General features: G+C 46.9%; 2 protein-coding genes across 3 annotated transcripts in view; both read right to left on the bottom strand.

Moving 5' to 3' along the window:
• The window catches only part of Mybl2 (MYB proto-oncogene like 2), a 28,457-nt gene extending 22,467 nt beyond the window's left edge, over nt 1–5,990 (bottom strand). The window contains exons 1-3 of the mRNA XM_029535756.1: nt 5,839–5,990; nt 2,373–2,466; nt 434–505 (exon numbers count right to left, since the gene is read on the bottom strand). Of these exons, the coding sequence (XP_029391616.1) occupies nt 434–505; nt 2,373–2,466; nt 5,839–5,990 (318 nt within the window). The remainder of the gene's footprint in view (nt 1–433; nt 506–2,372; nt 2,467–5,838) is intronic.
• The window catches only part of Ift52 (intraflagellar transport 52), a 38,599-nt gene continuing 23,162 nt past the window's right edge, over nt 2,387–17,823 (bottom strand). Inside the window, exons 12-14 of one of the 2 annotated variants that reach the window (XM_029536656.1) lie at nt 17,197–17,305; nt 14,683–14,856; nt 2,387–2,466 (exon numbers count right to left, since the gene is read on the bottom strand). In XM_029536656.1, coding sequence (XP_029392516.1) covers nt 14,699–14,856; nt 17,197–17,305 — 267 coding nt within the window. In that variant the 3' untranslated portion in view covers nt 2,387–2,466; nt 14,683–14,698. Of the gene's footprint in view, nt 2,467–13,919; nt 14,857–17,196; nt 17,306–17,823 lie in introns of those variants that run through there. The other variant, XM_021193395.2, reaches the window with a different exon arrangement.

Raw genomic sequence — 17,823 nt, 5'->3', positions numbered from 1 at the left:
GAGGGAGAGGGGAGGGGAGGGAGAGGGGGAGGGGGAGGGAGGAGAGGAGCCATGAGCACGTGGCCAGGAGAAACAGAAAGTATCTGGGGCACAGGGCTGGGGAAGTAGCCAGGCCAGCAGTCAGGAGAGTAGATTAGGGGTGACCCCCCAGTAATTGTCAAAGCCAAATAAAAATTACCATAGTCCAAGTCTAGTTTATTTGTAAACTACTCAGGAATAAGCATAAATTGGTTTGACTAAATCCTGGCTGTCTAGCAACTTACTCTGTAGACCAGGCTAGCCTGGAACTCAAGAGATCCACCTGCCTCTGCCTCCCCAAGGCCTGTGCAGGAAGCCTGGCCTCCCAGCCTCAGCTCACTTATGCTAAGCTTTCTAGATATCACTCACAAGGGGCCACCCAGAACCCTTGCCCTGGGGGAGGGGCAATACTCACAGGAAAGTGACTGGCCAGGAACTTCCAGTCTTGTTGTCCAAACTGCCTCACCAGGGCCCTCAGCTGCTCATCCTGCCAATGCAAGAAAGACACGGGGCTTGGCTTAGCTCACATGTATGGAGAGCCTTACAGACGTCATGATAGCAGCCATATTCATACATTACTCAGGAACTGAGGGCCTACTGAGTGCCAAGTGTTAGTCGAGGTAAGAGGGGTAGGAGGCAGCCACAAAACTGCTTGAAGGGAGGCAGATGCCAATCAAAGCCTCAGGCAAACAGAAGCGGAGCCACTCTGTGCTGGAGGATAGATATGCTGGGAGCTCTGGTGACCGCCTCTCCAGGCAGGTAGTTTAAAATTAAAAGAAAATAAAAGAGAGCTAAACTGGGGAGAAGGGAGGGAAGAGGATATGGCTAGAGAGGGTGATGGTGATAGGCCAGTAGGATTGACTCAGGACTCTATCACAAAGAGTATCACTTAGGTACTTAGAGGCAGAAGATGTTCAAGGTTCAATGTGCTTGTTACAAAGTATCCAAGAGAGGCCATAGAGTGGGGAAGTTTCAGAAAACAACAGCCAAGCAAGGGGGCTCCATCTATCGGTCTGTGTTGGAGACAGAGGCTACCCTAAAGTCTACAACTAGCGAGCATTCTAGAGCAGCCTGGGAGACAAGAGATCCACCTGAAACCAAAGCAGAAAAACCAATCCCACAAGGGAACAAGAATTGGTTTTGGCATTGAGCACTTCCCTGCCTGCTCACCCAGTGTGTGCTGTGTGTTATCTCCAGCACCTACTACAGGGCCAGTGAGAAACTCAAGATCAGCCTCAGCTGTGTGACACACTGGGAGGTCTGCCCAGCATGCGCGAGAAACCCTGTCTCATAACAAAAAAAGGCCAGAGATTGCTCAGTGGATAAAGGTACTTGCTAAGCCTCACATCCCGAGTTCAATCCCTGGGACCCAAATGGGAGAGAACTGACCCCCAAAAGTTGTCCCAATGTATTCGCATGCACACGTGTAATTAAAAAAAAAAAAAAAAGAAAACCAGCCCTCTCTCATCCAAAAATAATACAGAAAGTTAATTAAAGGGGATGGAGAGCTAGCTCAACAGTTAAGAGCACTGGCTATTCTTTTATAGGTTCAATTCTCAGCACCCACATTGCAACCATCTGTAACTCCAGCTCCAGACGACCTGGCCCCCTCTTCTGGCCTCTGCTGGCACCAGACACACAGGTGGTGCACCTATGCAGATGCAGACAAAAACACCCACACATATAAAATAATACAATTATTTTGTTTTAAATCTTAAAAAAAAAAAGTAACATTTTTAAAAAAAAAACAAGGATGCAGATTTAGCTTCCTCAAAGCCAACATCACTTGGCCAAATGCTCCCCCCCCCCCATTTAAATTTAATCTCCTTTGTGCTGTATGAGGTATTCCAAGGAGGGTTGGAGGTGTTTTAAATCAGTCTCTGCCCTCAGTATAGATTATCAACACATGGGTCAATGGGTTAGCATTCTGAGAATAAGTCTGTTACTTAAGCCACTTTGGCACTGCCTCTTGCATATCCCTCTTACAGTGTGATGCTCCACACTGCCTGGGAACACAGTCCCCCATCGATAAGAATGCCTTCCAATTAGATGAATAACCCCGCACTCTTGATAAGCTACCGACCTAGCCTCTGGAATTAGGCTGTAACAGCAGAGAGCACACTAAGAGAGAGGGCAAGAAACACGTAAGAGACTGAGGTCCTGAGGTCTGAAGACTAACCCCCATCCTCAGATCTTAGAACCCCAGCATGCTCTGAGGAGGTAGAGAGAAGCAGATGGCCCACCAGCGTCTTCACGGATGGAGACATCAGACCGGCAGCTGGCTGGCCAGCCTCCATCCCACGGGGCAGTACTCCCCCTCCTCCCCAGGCCCACGGAGCAGCGGTGAGGCTCACCTCCTCGTGGGTCCATTTGACCTTGCACTTGTTGTCTCTCTGCTCCAGGGGGTCCGAGTCTGCGTCCTGGTAGTGTAACTCATCCAGCTCCTCGCTGTGGAAATAAGTAAGCAAGTGAAAGGTCACGGACTGTATGTTTACACACCTTTACCTGGGGATGGTAGTGTGTGGCCTGGGGCAAGTCAACTACAGGGAGGTTTGGGGCAAGACAGGCCTTTACTTTTCTACTTGTACAAAGGTAGGCACAGGCTGGGTGAAGCAGCGTATACTGGTAATCATCCAGCACTCAGGTGGCAGAAAAGAAGAGTTCAAGGTCATTCCTAATTCAAGCCCAAAAAATATAGGTAGAATTTTACTTTCTGCTTGCTTCCTTTTTGAAACAATCTATGCAGTATCTCTCTCCTGAAACAATCTATGTAGTATCTCTCTCCTGGCTGTCCTGGAACTTGCTGTGTAAACCAGGCTGGCCCCAAACTCGGATCTTACTGCCAGTGCTGGTAATCAAGGCATGCCCGGGCCTTCTGTTTTCTTCTCAATGAAGTGGATTTAAGGACTTTAAAAATCACATTTAGGCCGGGCGTGGTGGCGCACGCCTTTAATCCCAGCACTCGGGAGGCAGAGGCAAGCGGATTTCTGAATTCGAGGCCAGCCTGGTCTACAGAGTGAGTTCCAGGACAGCCAGGGCTATACAGAGAAACCCTGTCTCGAAAAACCAAAAAAAAANCTGGTCTACAGAGTGAGTTCCAGGACAGCCAGGGCTATACAGAGAAACCCTGTCTCGAAAAACCAAAAAAAAAAAAAAAAAAAAAAAAAAAATCACATTTATTGGCATGTCTGTGTGCACACCAGCACCTTTCCCTTGCTGAGCCATTTGCCCAGGTGAAGCTTAAACTCTTGTTTTTGATTTGTTGAGGCAGAGTCTTGTTATGAAGGCTAGCCTTGTAATCAAGGTTTTTCTCTGTATAGCCCTGGATGTCCTGGAACTCACTCTGTAGACCAGGCTGGTCTCTAACTCAGAAATCTGCCTGCCTCTGCCTCCCAAGTGCTGGGAATAAAGGCGTGCGCCACTACTGCCAGGCGACGTAATTCTACCTTAATCTCTGCTATTATATATAAATTGCAATTATAAATTTAGGCCACCATGTCTGGCTCCCCAGCTCTATTTTCTTTTTTGTAGCTTTATTTTGGGGATAAAAGTGCCCAGCATGCACAAAGTGGCTTCTAACCTCCACCTCACCATTAATACAAAACCCAAATTCTTCACAAAGACTGTGGTATTCGGCTGGGCCATTTTTGTATAGGCCTACAACCCCACCACTCTGGAGGCTGAGACAGATCTGCTGCAAATTCAAGGCCAGCCGTAGCTAGAGACAGACCTGATATTCAAAAAGTAATATTCAAAACCATTTTCCCACTTTTTTCTTCTCAGTAACAAACCTACACTGGGTATCTCTCTAGTCCCCGGCGCTGGATGTTTTAAAGATAACCTGTCACCATCAAACATTGTAAACATCTGAAGTTCGTCCTCAACATTTTCCATTCTTTTTTTTTAACTTTTTAAAAAATATGCATTTATTTTATGTGAATATACTTTACTTCCGTCAAATCCACGAAAGAGGGCATTGCATTACAGATGGTTGTGAGCCACCATGCGGTAGCTGGGAATTGAACTCAGGACCTCTGGAAGAGCAGTCAGTGCTCTTCACCACTGAGCCATCTCTCCAGCCCAACGTTTTCCATTCTTTTTATCTGGATTAAAGGCCTTTTCCACCACACCGAGCCTAACTTCGTTCAATCTTGCCTGTCCCTTTCCAATCCTTGCCTGCACGTGGGCACAATTAAGGGAGAGCAAAAAGCTCGGAATACAATTACTTGATGTCTGGAGGCTTAAAAAAAAAAAACTAACATGGAAGTTTTTGTTGTTTTGTTTGTTTGTTTTTCAAGACAGAGTTTCTCTGTGTAGCCCTAGCTATCTTGGAACTCAAGACTCAGAGATCTGCCTGTCTCTGCCTCCCTGCTGGGATTAAAGGCACACTCCACTACCACCTGGCTAACATGGAATATTTTTACTGCTACCAAACTCCTATTACCTAGTTTGATGGTTTGAGAAAGGAGCTCACACTATGAAGCTCTAAGAATGCTAGTGAGGGACTGGAGAGCTGGCTCCATCCACTAAGGAACACACTGCCTACATTCAGCCTCCAGCCCCCTTTCCACACCCTCCCAGCTCCAGGAGGATCCAGCCACTCTGGCCTCTGTGGGTGGGCACCTACACGCAAGTGCACAAAACCACCCACAGATACATAACTAAGGGCAAAAGGCAAACAACCAGTTAGTCACAGAACTTGGTTAATCCTTCCCTGGGACCTGCACTGGGTCACCTCGAGCAAATACGAAAGGTTCGTCAGTCATATGTAACTGAGAAAAAGTAGAGATGTCCAAACGGGCAAGTCAAGCCACACTTTGTGCCCCAAAGTGTGCAGAGCTGGTGTGTGCACAGCCTCCCTCCCAGTCACTCCTACACACATCCAAAGCACTCTGGAAAGCCTGGCCCTGCCCTCGGCCCCGACCTCTGCTCTCGACATCACCCACAAAGGTTAGCTCCACCTCCACACCCTGGAATTTGGCACAGAAAAGGCCTAAAGAAGTATTTGCCCAGGGAAGGAGTGGATTTGTGAATGAATGGATACTTGCAAAGACGCTGCCTATGAAACAATTCTAAAAAATCCTACTGAAAATGAAAAGTTCCTAAGCCTGGCAATACACGTCACAGAATCCGGAAAGCAGCTTTGTTTTGTCATTGCTGACCCAATGCACGCCACCACCTACCATTGTAAAGCAGAAGGCAAAATCTACTAAGTATTAACAGTTGAGTTTGCTTCTCCATAACCCAGCACAAGGCTCAGATTCTATTAGAAGCTCAGCCAATGTCCTAGGAAAAAAGTTATCTGTGTAACAGAGCCCTGAAGCCTCAGTGCTGTGTAATAGTGACACTATTTTGGGGGTGGGGGTGCTCTTCGAGATAGGTATCTCTATGTAGCCTTGGCTGACCTGGAACTCGCACTGTAAACCATGCTGTTCCTTTAAACTCAGAGATTCGCCTGCCTGAGTGCTGGGATTAAAGACCTGTGTTGCTACCCGGCATGGTCACAGTATTAAACAGATGGGAGTATCCATCATTCACACACCTTCTTGCACATTCTCAAGGGCTCCATTTAACAGACGTGAAAAGTGAGGCCGACAAAGATTATGGTACATCAAGCGCCACATTTTTACACCCTAACCCCCCTGGGAACCATGGCATGAAATGCAGAGGCCAGTGTGCTGTTTAAAGAAAAGTCACTCTTTTGTATATACACACATACCCTTTCTTTCGCCCTTGTACGTTCTGGGCTATGCTCCAGGGAAAGGTGAGTCAGAGGCCAAGAGGGAAGTGGGCAACTGGGGTACAGGGAGTCAGTCACACCATGTGGCAGAGAAAAGAACGAGGTTCGTGAGGATGCAGGGGCACAGGGTCCACGCTTCACAAAAGAGCCCCTCAAATAAGCCCCGGGGCTCTCGAATTAGTACTTCCAGCTGCTCTTCCTGGGCACTGAACTGTCCTAGAAACCGGGGCATGGGAAACCACCCTGATCAGCGCCCACAGACCCAACCAATACCCAACCCAGCCACGAAGAACTCTGCCAAGTAAGCAAGCAGGCATCTCTGTTCCTTATCCTCATCCTAAGCCAGGTTTGGCCATCTGAAGACGTGGGTAAGGCGTTCTGAATTGGAAAGACCCAGAAGGAACACAGCAGAACCCAATTATCCCACGCCTTAGAACGGCTGGAAAGCCCCGCGATTAGGCCCCAGATACACAGGTGTACCAAAAGTCCAGACTTGACCCAGCCACCTAACCTCTAGGGAACTAAGAGGGAAACCCAGTTCCTGCCTTTGGCCCAGCGGCTGCTGGCAGAGCAGTCTCGTTGCACACCATTAGTCTTTACTCATCCCCAGCTGCCCAAAACTAGTGTGGGACAGGAAGAAGGCTTCTGAAAACAAACCGAACCGGCCGCCAAAACCCATGAGACAACGAATCCCCCGTCTCACATCCCGCGGAGGGCCCAGGGGCTTTGTGCTTCCCGGAATGCTAACAAGAAAGGAACGGCAGCAAATTCAAGCCACTCTTGATCGACTAGTGTCTCCCAGACTTCTGCCTTCTACTCGCTGCGACAAGGGGAGACATTCTCCCTACCCAGTAATGGGCCTCCAGCTGACACCGCGGGCAGAAGCCTTCCTTCCCCACCCTGCAATTAGGCGGGAGATGATGGACCTCACCCAGGGCTGGGACCCGGTCTAGAGGGGGAACCCGCGCTTTCAGGCTCCCAGGCCCAGGAGGCCCGGGAACCGAGCGAGGGGGTCCCTAGAGCCTCTTAACGTGGCGCGCGCCCCTGCATCGGGCGGCGCAGGGTGCATTTCTCCCGGGGATCCCCATCTCAAGCTTGCTGACCCAAGGAGAAGGGAGAGAATCCCAGCGCGTCCGCAGTCTCTCACCAGCGCGTCCGCCGAGACATCCCCCCCGGCCCGGACCCCGCCGCGCCCCAACGCCCGCCGGCCGAGCCCGGAGCGGGAGCCGGGCCGGGGTCAGGACTCAGGCTGCTCGAGCCGCTCCGGGCCCCAGGCGGTGCTCTCAGGCGTCAGCGTGTCTGCAGGTCTGGTCGCACGTTCCCAGGAACTGAAGCTGCCTAGGGAGCGCACAGAACCACTTTCCTATCTCCCGCCAAGTGCGTCGGCGCCGCCCGGCCCTGGCGCGCGAGCGCGGGGGCGGAGCATACGGAAGGGGCGAGGCGTACAAGATACGAGAGGCGGAGCCCGCGCGCCAGAACCCTAGGAGGAGCCTACCGAAGGGGCGGAGCCCAAGGAGGGGAGGAGGGGAGTGGTTTACCGGAGGGCAGAAAACGAATGTGCAAGCGTACAGATGCTCCAGTAATTGGGAATCTACAATGTCCAGATACACTTACCTTGGGATTCGATGAGGCGCGAGGCCGGGCTCTGTGTGGATGGATCTTAGACCCGGAGCCACACACACAGCAAAGACTGAAAGAACAGAATGGGAGAAACTTCCCGCCCAAATTGTCACTGCTTGGGATGGTCCAAGCTACTGTCTCTAGAGCCCCCATGCTCCCTTTGACTGACTGGGTTTGCACCTTTTTTTTTCTTTTGCAAGCCTTCTTGCTTCTTCTTCAGCTGCCTCAGAGAGACCCAGCTCAAAATCCCAACATTTCTCTCATCAAACTTAAACCTCTCTTCTCTCGGGGCTAAATCTTTGTTGCTCCATATTGTAACGGTCTTCCAGATCACCACTCCAAGACCAAAAGAGGCGAAACTTAGCCTCCCAGCTTTTGTTTGGGCCATTACTGGGACCAAGAACTCCCCACACCTTCCCCCACTGGGGTCTCCTGCCCATCTGCTTGCATGTGTGTATTCTGGGATCACAGCAGCCTTTCCTAGGAAATGTAGAAAGCCCCGGGGGAAGGTTTGTTGGCTTAAGTTCAATTTCTGATGGCAAGGGTTCTCCCTTTCAGGTTGTCATTTACTACCTAAATACTGAGTGTCATCTTACTGGGACTTCCTAAAAGGATAGGAGCCTCGAAGAGCCCCAGCCAAATGCCCTCTTAGGCTCAGGCTTCAGATCTCTTTCCAAAAACTGCTGGCCCCGTTTAGACAGTACAACTCTGAAAACTTCATTTACTACAGTAGAATAATGAAGACTTAAAAGCTACAAGTTTCCATCTGGCTTAATTCAAGGCTTTCCCCCACCACTCTCCCTTCAAAGGAGTTCATGTGGACCATTGCTCTTCACTGCTAGTGTGCTTTACAGTCAGATTTCCTAGGGGGTGATTCCCAGCCTACCTTTCCCTACTTCCATTATCTCAAATTATCAAACTTCTCCATGCCTGTTTCCCCAACTACAAAAACAGTTCATAAAAACCTTTGATCTTCATAACAACCCAATGAGTTATATGCTAGTATTACCTGATAGCAGATAAAGAAACTGAGGCACTGACTTTCCCAAACTGTAGTTCTAGAGTTTATAGTAAGGAAAGGGTAAACGACTTTCGACTTTCCTCGTAGCATCTTTGGCTCGTTTGCAAATTAAATGGATAGGAAATAGATTAACGGGAGGAAACTCATGTTTAATTACTTGCATATCCTGTAAAATAATGGCATCATACAAAGGCTTAGATATTTGAAGCTTCCTGGGGTACAAAAAGGAATGGGGTCCAAGGACTTCTGTAGGAATGGTGGTGACACAAGCTAACTAGGGATAAGGAAAGGAATTATGTGGCAAAGAGGTGGTCTTGTCATGCAGATAAGTCTCCCAGTTAAAAGAAAGTTATTGGCATCAGCCAGTTCCAAGTACAGAATGCTGGCTAATGTAGATTTCCTTTACAAATGTAAATTTCTTTTACAAAAGGACTGCCTTGCAAAGTTATTTCCTTGTTTATAGTTCCGGCAGAATAACCAGGTCAAAGCATGTTGGAGAAGTGGGAGATTATTTTCTCCTACACTTTATTTTGGGGTACTGAGTACAAACCTTTAACTCTAAGCACTACAAGTACACGAGTATGTATAAGGCACATAATAAGTATTATATCACTGTTAGGTGGCTTTTGTTGCTGAGGGTCTAGGCCGTCCTACATGCCTTACTCAACACCTGAAGCCCTTCTGCTGGTCCTATGATTATATTCTGACTCCACCTGTCTTCACACTTGCCCTCAGAAGCCCGGGAAGCCACTCTGCAGGCTGCACACACACTCCTTTAGATTACCAATCTCCTTTTGAGCAAAAGCAGGACCTAGAAATTTGCACAAGATATGTGCCCGAGGCAAAATGCAGAGAGCAGGTTCAGGAGTCCACCTGGGACCAGGAACTGGAGCCAGTTAATCAGGACACCAGAGTTAGAGGAGCCTGGAGATCAGTGTTGGGGCAGCAAGGTCACTCCAGTGTCACAAGGAATCTGGTGACCTCCACAAGTGAGTCCTCTAGTTATCAGCATATCAACACATAACCCCAGGGGAGAGCATTCCTAGAATCCTGGTGCAGTCATACCTGGGAGTGGTCTCTCAGCTCAGAACAGATAACAGAATTGCATGGGGGGAGGGTGTCTGGAAGTACTTTCCTGGGAAGGAAAGGCTCTAGCCATTTAGTCATTCAGTTATCTGTCCTGGGCTTCAAAATCAAGGCTACTCCTTTGTCAAGAAGACAAAGATCCAATCTTGTTAAAATACACTTGACCTAGCAACAAGAAGGACACAAAATTATTGACTGATGGTAAATAATAAGTAGGATCACGGGGCTGGTGAGATGGCTCAGTGGGTAAGAGCACCCGACTGCTCTTCCAAAGGTCTGGAGTTCAAATCCCAGCAACCATATGGTGGCTCATAACCTTCTGTAACAAGATCTGATGCCCTCTTCTGGAGTGTCTGAAGATAGCTACAGTGTACTTACATATAATAAATAAATAAATAAATCTTAAAAAAAAAAATAAGTCGATTTAAAAAAAGATAAGTAGGATCACCTGCCTTTCTGTCCAGAGTCACAGTATCTATCTATTGAGCAACTTTTGTTTTGGTTTTGCTTTGTTTTGTAGGGCGGCACTTCAAACTCTTTGCCTTCACCTGCCAGGCAACCAGCCTATAAATAAGCTGCATGCTCAACCCACTAAACAAACTAAGACAAAAAGCCATTCAGTAAATTGCACCGATCATATAGGTGCTGGGCTGGCAGAAGGAAGCTGTGTGCACCCACCCAATCGGATTGCTTTCGGCTCCTCAGAGTTGGGTTATTTAGGAACTGGCAGGGTGGACAATGTAGGGAATGACAAAGAACACCCACAGCTTAGCAGGGAGAAGATTTGAAAATCTATGCAAGGTGTGGCGTCATAGGTCTAATCCCTGTACATGGAAGGCTAGATATTACTTAGGGGCAGGAGAATCCCAAGTTCAAGACCAGCCTTCACTACACTATGACTTCCAGGCCAGACTGAGATATAAGGAGACCCTGTACCCCAAACCAAAAGATAATTCTCCTTCAAGTAGTGGTGCATGCCTGAAATTTGAGCGCTCTGGAAGGCTCAAGCAGAAGAATAGAAAGTTCAAGCATCTCCCTATCTAGGGAAATTCCCTCATCAAAAGAAAAAAAGTGGAGGGGGCGGGGAAGAAGGTGGGTGGGAGAGAGGAAAAGACCAAAAGGACAGGTAGGTGAGGAGGATTCTCAGAGACTGGCAAGACTTCAAAGCCATTCTTGCCTTCTTTCACATCACAGTCTTGATCTGGCTCTCTTCAAAATGCAGTCAGTACCAAAAGCACAAAAGATGCTTAAAAGCTGGACATAACATAGATCTGGAATCCTATCTTCTTCGGAAGTTGAGGCAGGAGGATAACAAGTTCAAGGCCAGGCTGAGCAAATTAGTAAAATCTTTCAAAAAGTAAAAAGATGGCTAATAATGTAACTCAGAGGTACCGGCTTGTGTAGCCATGAGCCCCTAAGTAATATCTAGCAGTACCAACATCATCAAAACAAAAGCAGAAGGAAGAGAGGAAGGAAGGAAGGAAGGAAGGAAGGAAGGAAGGAAGGAAGGAAAAAAAAAGAAAAAGGCTGAGCACAATAGCACATACCTGTAACTAAGCACTCACGGAGCAGAGGCAAGCATTCTAGGTCTACACAGTAAGTTCCAAACCAGCCAAGACTACATCCTCAGATCCTAAAACCAAGTTATCTTAAAAGGCTATTCTCAGTCAGGCATGGTGGTGCACGCCTTTAATCCCAGCACTCGGGAGGCGGAGGCAGGTGAATCTCTCAGTTCGAGGCCAGTCTGGTCTACAGAGTGAAACCCTGTCTCGAAAAACCAAAAAAAAAAAAAAAAAAAAAAAAAAAAAAAAAAAAAGAGTTGCCTTGGTCATGGTGTCTCTTCATAACAACGAAACCCTAAGCACACAGCTGTAACTAAAACTGTGCACGTGGCACATGGCTGGCCTACAAAGCAAGAGTTGGGGAGCAGGGGATGGGGTAGAAAGAATCTTGGTAGTGTGCTCACTGAACAGGCATGAAGGCCTGGGCGTGATCTCTATTACCCACATAAACCAGGCCCGGTGGCCCAGACCTGCCACCAGACAGAAGCAGGAACATCTCTGAAAGTTTGAGCCCTGTTTGTCCTACATGGTAAATTCCAGATTACCCTGGGTTGTACAGTGAAACTCTCAAAAACCAACACCCCAAATCAACCAACCAAACCCACCCAAAACTGCTCCCCCAAAACAGGAAGGGAAACCTTTCATCTACACACCCACTGTATGGTCAAACCTTCAAAAAAAAATAAATGTATATGCCCACACAGACTTTCACATATATATTAACAACAGCCCCAAACTGAAGACATCCCAAACACTCAACATCTGCCTGGGTAAACAAATTACAGAGAGAAGTTGATTTTGAAATGCTTTTCCTAAAAGAAGCCACAGAGAACAGGATGATTGCTGCCATCTGTATAAAACTCCAGGAACTGCGATCCCACTTACAAAAGTGACAGTGGCTGAAGAGGAGAGAAGCTCACAGAGGGACACAGCAAATTTTCTCTGTCACTCTAGGGGTCTCTCCAGACTCACTGGAAGAAGCTTGGAGCCTGAAGACCTGCACATCAGTCAGCACTTTGGCTCTTTCTCAGTTCATCATCAGTCTCCGCAGCTTGACAGTGTGCTACGGTGGAGCTGGCAGCCTCTAGCGGCCGAGACTCACGCTGACCCCCTCTCTGCAGTGGGAGTCCTAGCTCCCAGCATTGCAAGTTTAAACACACAGTAGATTTGTCCCCGTTTGTCAAGTTAAAGCATATATTTCCATTTATGGTAACACTGGTTGCAAAGAGGGCAGCTGGATGGCTGAAGAGGGTGGAGTTCTTTCCCCTTACAGCCTATAGATCACTGTTCAAGACTTATATTGTTAGTTTTTTTAGTTAAAAACTAAACCAGAGTTTAGTGACACACATTGGTTTATTTCAGTTTCAGGAGACCTGGTGCCCTCTTCTGGATCCACTGGTACCAGGCACAGACATGATGGATATACATAACACGCAGGTAAAACTTGTATACACATAAAATAAAATAAAAAAATTAAAAACTATTTTTTTAAAGACAGGGTTTCTCTGTGTAGTCCAGACTATCCTAGAACTAGCTATGAAGACCAGGCTGGCCCCAAACTCAGACATCTGCCTCCCGAGTACTAGGATTATAGGCTTAGGCCAATAAGCCCAGAAACCCATAAACAAAACAAACAAACAAAACCAAACAAAACCAGTCAGGTGATGGGCAGACAAATCTCTGAGTTTGAGGCCAGCCTGGTCTACAGAGGGAGTTCCAGTATGGTCAAGGCTACATAGAGAAACAATGTCTCAAAACAAACAAACAAACAAAAACCCCAAACACAAACTATTAAATAAACAAGTAGACAAACAAACAACACTCCCCAAATTTCTATAAGGCACATGAACAACTCTAAGAACAGAGTTTTAAACAGTCCTCTGAAGCCTGGACATTGTGTGGTTTCTGTTGCTGTGGAGTAGAGTTTCTTTATGTCCCCAGTCCAGTCTAGATCCTCCTGCTTCAGCCTCTGGAGTAGCTATGAATACAGGGGTGCTACACTGTACTAGCTGGTGTTTACAGGTAGCTGTGGATTCCTTTGATTTGAGACAGGGGTGTGTTGTATGGCCCAGGCTGGCCTGGAATTAACTTGGTATGTCAGGATCCTTTCAACCCTCAGGAATCCTTTTTCTCAGCCTCGAAAGTGCTTGACTGCAGACAGGAGCCACACTGGTTCTGAATTTAAGGCAATAGAGAATGGGGAACAGATCAGTGTAAAAGTGAACAGATCAGTGTAAAAGTGCATATCTCCTGAATATTTCATTATATATAATGTCATTATCACCTCTGTCATATATAGTAACACCTGAACTGTCCCCCATGTGCTTAATTTTTGTTAGATTTATTTTATTTTGTGTGTTTTTCCTACATGTAGATATGTGCACCATCTGTGTGCCCCATATCCATGAAGGCCAGAGGAGGGAGATAGATCACTGAACTGGAGTTATGGATGGCTGTGAGCCATATCTGAGTGCTGGGAATTGGAACCCTAGTAAGAACAGCTCTCATCCACTGAGCCATCTCTCCAGCCCCACTCTTTTCTTTTTAAAACAAGGTCTCCATAGCTTAGGCTGGCAATTCTCCTGCCTCAGTCTCTCAGATGCTGAGACTACAATCATACGCTATCGTGCTTGGCTCTCAAAATGTGCTGGGATGAAAGGAATGTGCCACACGTGTGCCTTGTTTTGTATTGTTTCAAATTAGTCCATGGGGTCAGCTTTAGCTTGAGCAGTTACTTCTTGCTAGGCTCTTATCTGACTTTGAAGCAGCCCAGAAGTCTGCACAGTATTCTAACAAGCTCAAGCATGAGGTACATCTTCAACAAGAGATTCAAATCTTGAGCAGGAATGAGAAAAAAGGATATCAATGACCGTTTTATAAATTACAAAAGCTCAATCACAGATTTAATTTATGCAAATGAATCATCTCTTCCATCTGGGCACTACAGAGGATGGCAAACCTTCCACAGCGTTAGAGAAAAACAAGTACAGACACTTTCGTGAGAAGAAGAATTCAAAACCACACAGCTCAGCGGGCGGGCAGAAGGTGCTCTACAGTCCTCAGAAGCTCTGGAATGCCATTTCAGTCACATCAATATCATGTTCCAGGATGAGACAGGAAACACAGAATTTTATTTTATTTCAGTTCAGAGCCTGAAACAGAACTCTTTGGTATTTTGAACATTAATTCGACATTCAAAATCACCATTAGCTGGGATAAGTGGGGATTAGCTGGCCTGAAGGCTGATTGTAAGCCCAGGATGAAGTTCTTACATCTCCAGGACAGAGTCTGCCCACTGCCACAGCAACCATGTGTCACTCAAGTGCCCTTAAAGGCTCTGACACATCAGCACAGCAGATGCTGGCCTCAGTGCATACTGAGGCAGCTCTGCTCACTCTGCTGAACGCTGGCACACTAGATCCCTCCGGCCTGGCTCTGCTGTTTCTACGCCACAGCACTTATCGTCCTCTGGCGTCTAAGTGTTTGCTTACAGATTATACTACTGTTTGTGGGCACCCTCCAGCTAGAACAGAAGTTCTATTCTCGAAGGATCATCATCTGTTGTTCATCTGGGAGAAAGACACTTAGTAAGCACTGAAGAACTAATGAATGTTGCAAAGAGTGAGTGACATCACCTGAAGGGCTGCCACCTCAGTGGGCCTCCTGGTTCAGTTTCTTGAACTCCACCACTTGGAAGAAGATGTGTTCAAGGATGTGTTTGGCATCCTGTTGATCCTTTGGAAGTTTACTTGTTACTCCAAGAATGTCACCACACTTCCTGACATAGAATTCCAGGTCTTCATCAGTACCTAAACACACAACAGTCTGGTTAACCCTAACTTCCAGAACCCAGACACTGTGTTTGAAGCGTTCTCCTCTGCTCACTACTCAGTTCTTTTCTTTTCTTTTTTTTTTTTTTTGGTTTTCTCGAGACAGGGTTTCTCTGTGTAGCCCTGTCCTGGAACTCACTCTGTAGACCAGGCTGGCCTCAAACTCAGAAATCCACCTGCCTCTGCATCCCGAGTGCTGGGATTAAAGGCGTACACCACCAACACCTGGCACTACTCAGTTCTTACTACAATGATGTCATCACAGATGTGCTGCTTTTGTAGAGAAGGACAGAGGTGGCATATTTTGTCATTCTTCAGTGAGACAGTCTCATGTCATTGTCCAGGCTGGCCTCAAACTTGTAACAGTCTTCCTGCCTTAGACAGGAAGACTGAGTGCTGGGATTAGAGGAGTGAGCCAACATGCCCAGCCTGGTCTGTTCTAGCTTTCCCACTCCCCAAATCAAGCACCTCCAACCACAAAGCACAACGGCAGTGGTAGGAACTCAAGGTACCAGGTTCTAAATATAAAGGGCACGTGAAAAGGTCAGATGCAAAGTTTAAAGTAACAGTTATGCCAACCCTAGTGGTACACACCCAGAATCCCAGCATTTGGGAGGCTGGGGAAAGAAGATTACAAATTTGAGACCAGTCTAGGTGACCCAGGAAGACTCTGGCATATAAAAGAAAAATAAGACTGGGACATGGCTCAGTGGTAGAGTACCAAGCTCCAGTCCCCAGGGAGGAGGAGTGGCATTTATCATAAGACTATTAGAGAAAAGTAAAGTTGTGGGTTCAATCCTTAGTAAACAGAAACAACCCCATCATTTAATGTATGTTATCAGAGAACAGCAGGGACTGACACAGGGGGCTCATACTTGTACTCACACATTGGAGAGGCTACATCAGGCCTGTCATGAATTAGAGCCAGCTGGAGTGACCCAGCTGAGTTTCAAGAGCCAGTTTACAATACAGTGTGAAACTCTGTTTTATAAAACAAAAAGAAGCAGGGCCTGATGGGAGGTGGACACAGCGGAGTCAGGAGTTCAAAGTCAGTCTCAGTCTCAGCCACATACTGAGTTCAAGGTCAGCCTGGCTATATGAACCCATCTCAACCCTCATCCCAGCCCCCGAAAATTAGAAAAACACAAAGAAAAATGTATCTGTCCTAGCAACGGTCTTCTATAAAGCCATCCCTAGCAGTCCTATATCTAAGATGTGTGTGGTCATTACTGCTCTTCTCGAGATAGGGTAGCACACTGTAGCCAAGGCTGGCCTTGAACTCAGTGATCCTCCTGTCTTAGCCTCCTGAGTGCTGAATTGTGTGAACTGTTGTTAACTAAGGTCCATAGCACAGATTAAATGTGAGACAAGTGACTACCATTCCTTTTCTAGTTGCCATGAAGGCTATTCCCAACTTCATTGCTTTTTTTTCTTTGAGGGATGGGGTCTCTCACATAGTTCTGACTGTCCTGGAACTCACAGATCGGTTTGCCTCTGCATCCTAATTGCTGGTATTAAAGACATCACTATAATGTACAGCTTGTTGCATTTTTAAAGTAAATAATTTCATCTGTGTATGCTCATGTTTTTCCTTAAATTGTGTTTTTAGGAGTAGGGCCACTGCTTGCAGAGGGTGGTTAATTTTATGTCTCTTGTCATTTGGGTGCAGGCCTGTCTGCTGTGTTAGAAACTGAGCATATCAGGAGGGTCAACAGGCAGGAAGACACTTCAATTTGAAGTCTACAGAAATCTTTTGGCCCGGACTCCTTTTTCTGTTGTCTTTTAAAAGAATACTTAATTGTTTTATTATTACCTGTGTGTGTGCTGGGGCAACGGTTTGTACATGACACCCACGAGGAGGTCAGAGGACAACTTTATAGAGTTGGTTCTCTCCTTTCGCCTGCAAGTGGGTTCCAGGACTGAAAGTCAGGCAATCTGCCTTTCTCTACAAGCTCCTTTACCTATGGAGCCATCTTGCCAGCCTGTGAATCTTTCTAATCTAAATGTTCCTGCGACCAATGACTCAGGTCTGCAAGGTGGACGCCAGGGTTAGTATTCAACTTGGGTCACTTAGTTCATCAGAACCAAGAGGCTATGGGGGTCAAAAGTGACACTTCAGTCTTCTGCACCATGCTCTAATGCTTGAGATTAACTGATCTCAGAGGACCACATTCATATGCAAGGAAGACACACTCAGCTTCATTCATCTATCCAGATTCAGTTCTCCAGGAACCATCTTTAAGCATTCTCTTTAAGCAAGTCACAGAGGTTCGTGGTAAATAAAATTCATGAGAAGCAATGTAACTGGGCAGTACTCACACTTGTTGGTGATCTGAGCGAGGCGAGCCTTCTCAGAAGAGAATGTTTCATCTAGGTCAAACAGCTCCAGGGGAGGGGGTGGTAACTCCCGGAAACTGGGAGGGAAGACCTAGGGGAAGTGCAGTCTTTTAGCCAAGAGTCTCTCAGAGCCTAGCAGCAACAAGAGCATGAGCAATGAGAAGCTGACTGAGCCCGTCCCCTGGGAGGAGCCTTCCCAGCTCCACCACTTCATCCATAAGGCCCATATCAAGTATGGCTGAGTCTCCAGTAAGCAACCAAGCAGAACCAGCTTTAACCACACCACTAAACTGACCAAGCCAGTGCCAAGAATTCAGCCAAGCCTGGCACTGAGAGTTGTGCAGTGACATCACAACTTGTTCCTATATACTCATGCCTTTCTTTGTTTTGAGACAGGATCTTGATATATATAACCCAGGGTGACCCCAAACTTCTGATCCTCTTGCCACAGCTTCCTGAGTCCTGATTTACAGGCATACATCACTACAGTCAGCTAGCTATTATGTGTTCTTTAGGACCAAAAGTCACTGGGGAAGCAGATGTATATTAGTATAGAAAGGGCTAAACTGGCCGGGCGTGGTGGCGCATGCCTTTAATCCCAGCACTCGG

The sequence above is a fragment of the Mus pahari genome, chromosome 3 (genome assembly GCF_900095145.1).
Source record: "Mus pahari chromosome 3, PAHARI_EIJ_v1.1, whole genome shotgun sequence".
Classification (NCBI taxonomy): Eukaryota; Metazoa; Chordata; class Mammalia; order Rodentia; family Muridae; genus Mus; species Mus pahari.
The sequence above is the reverse complement of the archived record's forward strand: the minus strand, read 5'-3'. Positions and strand labels throughout refer to the sequence as shown.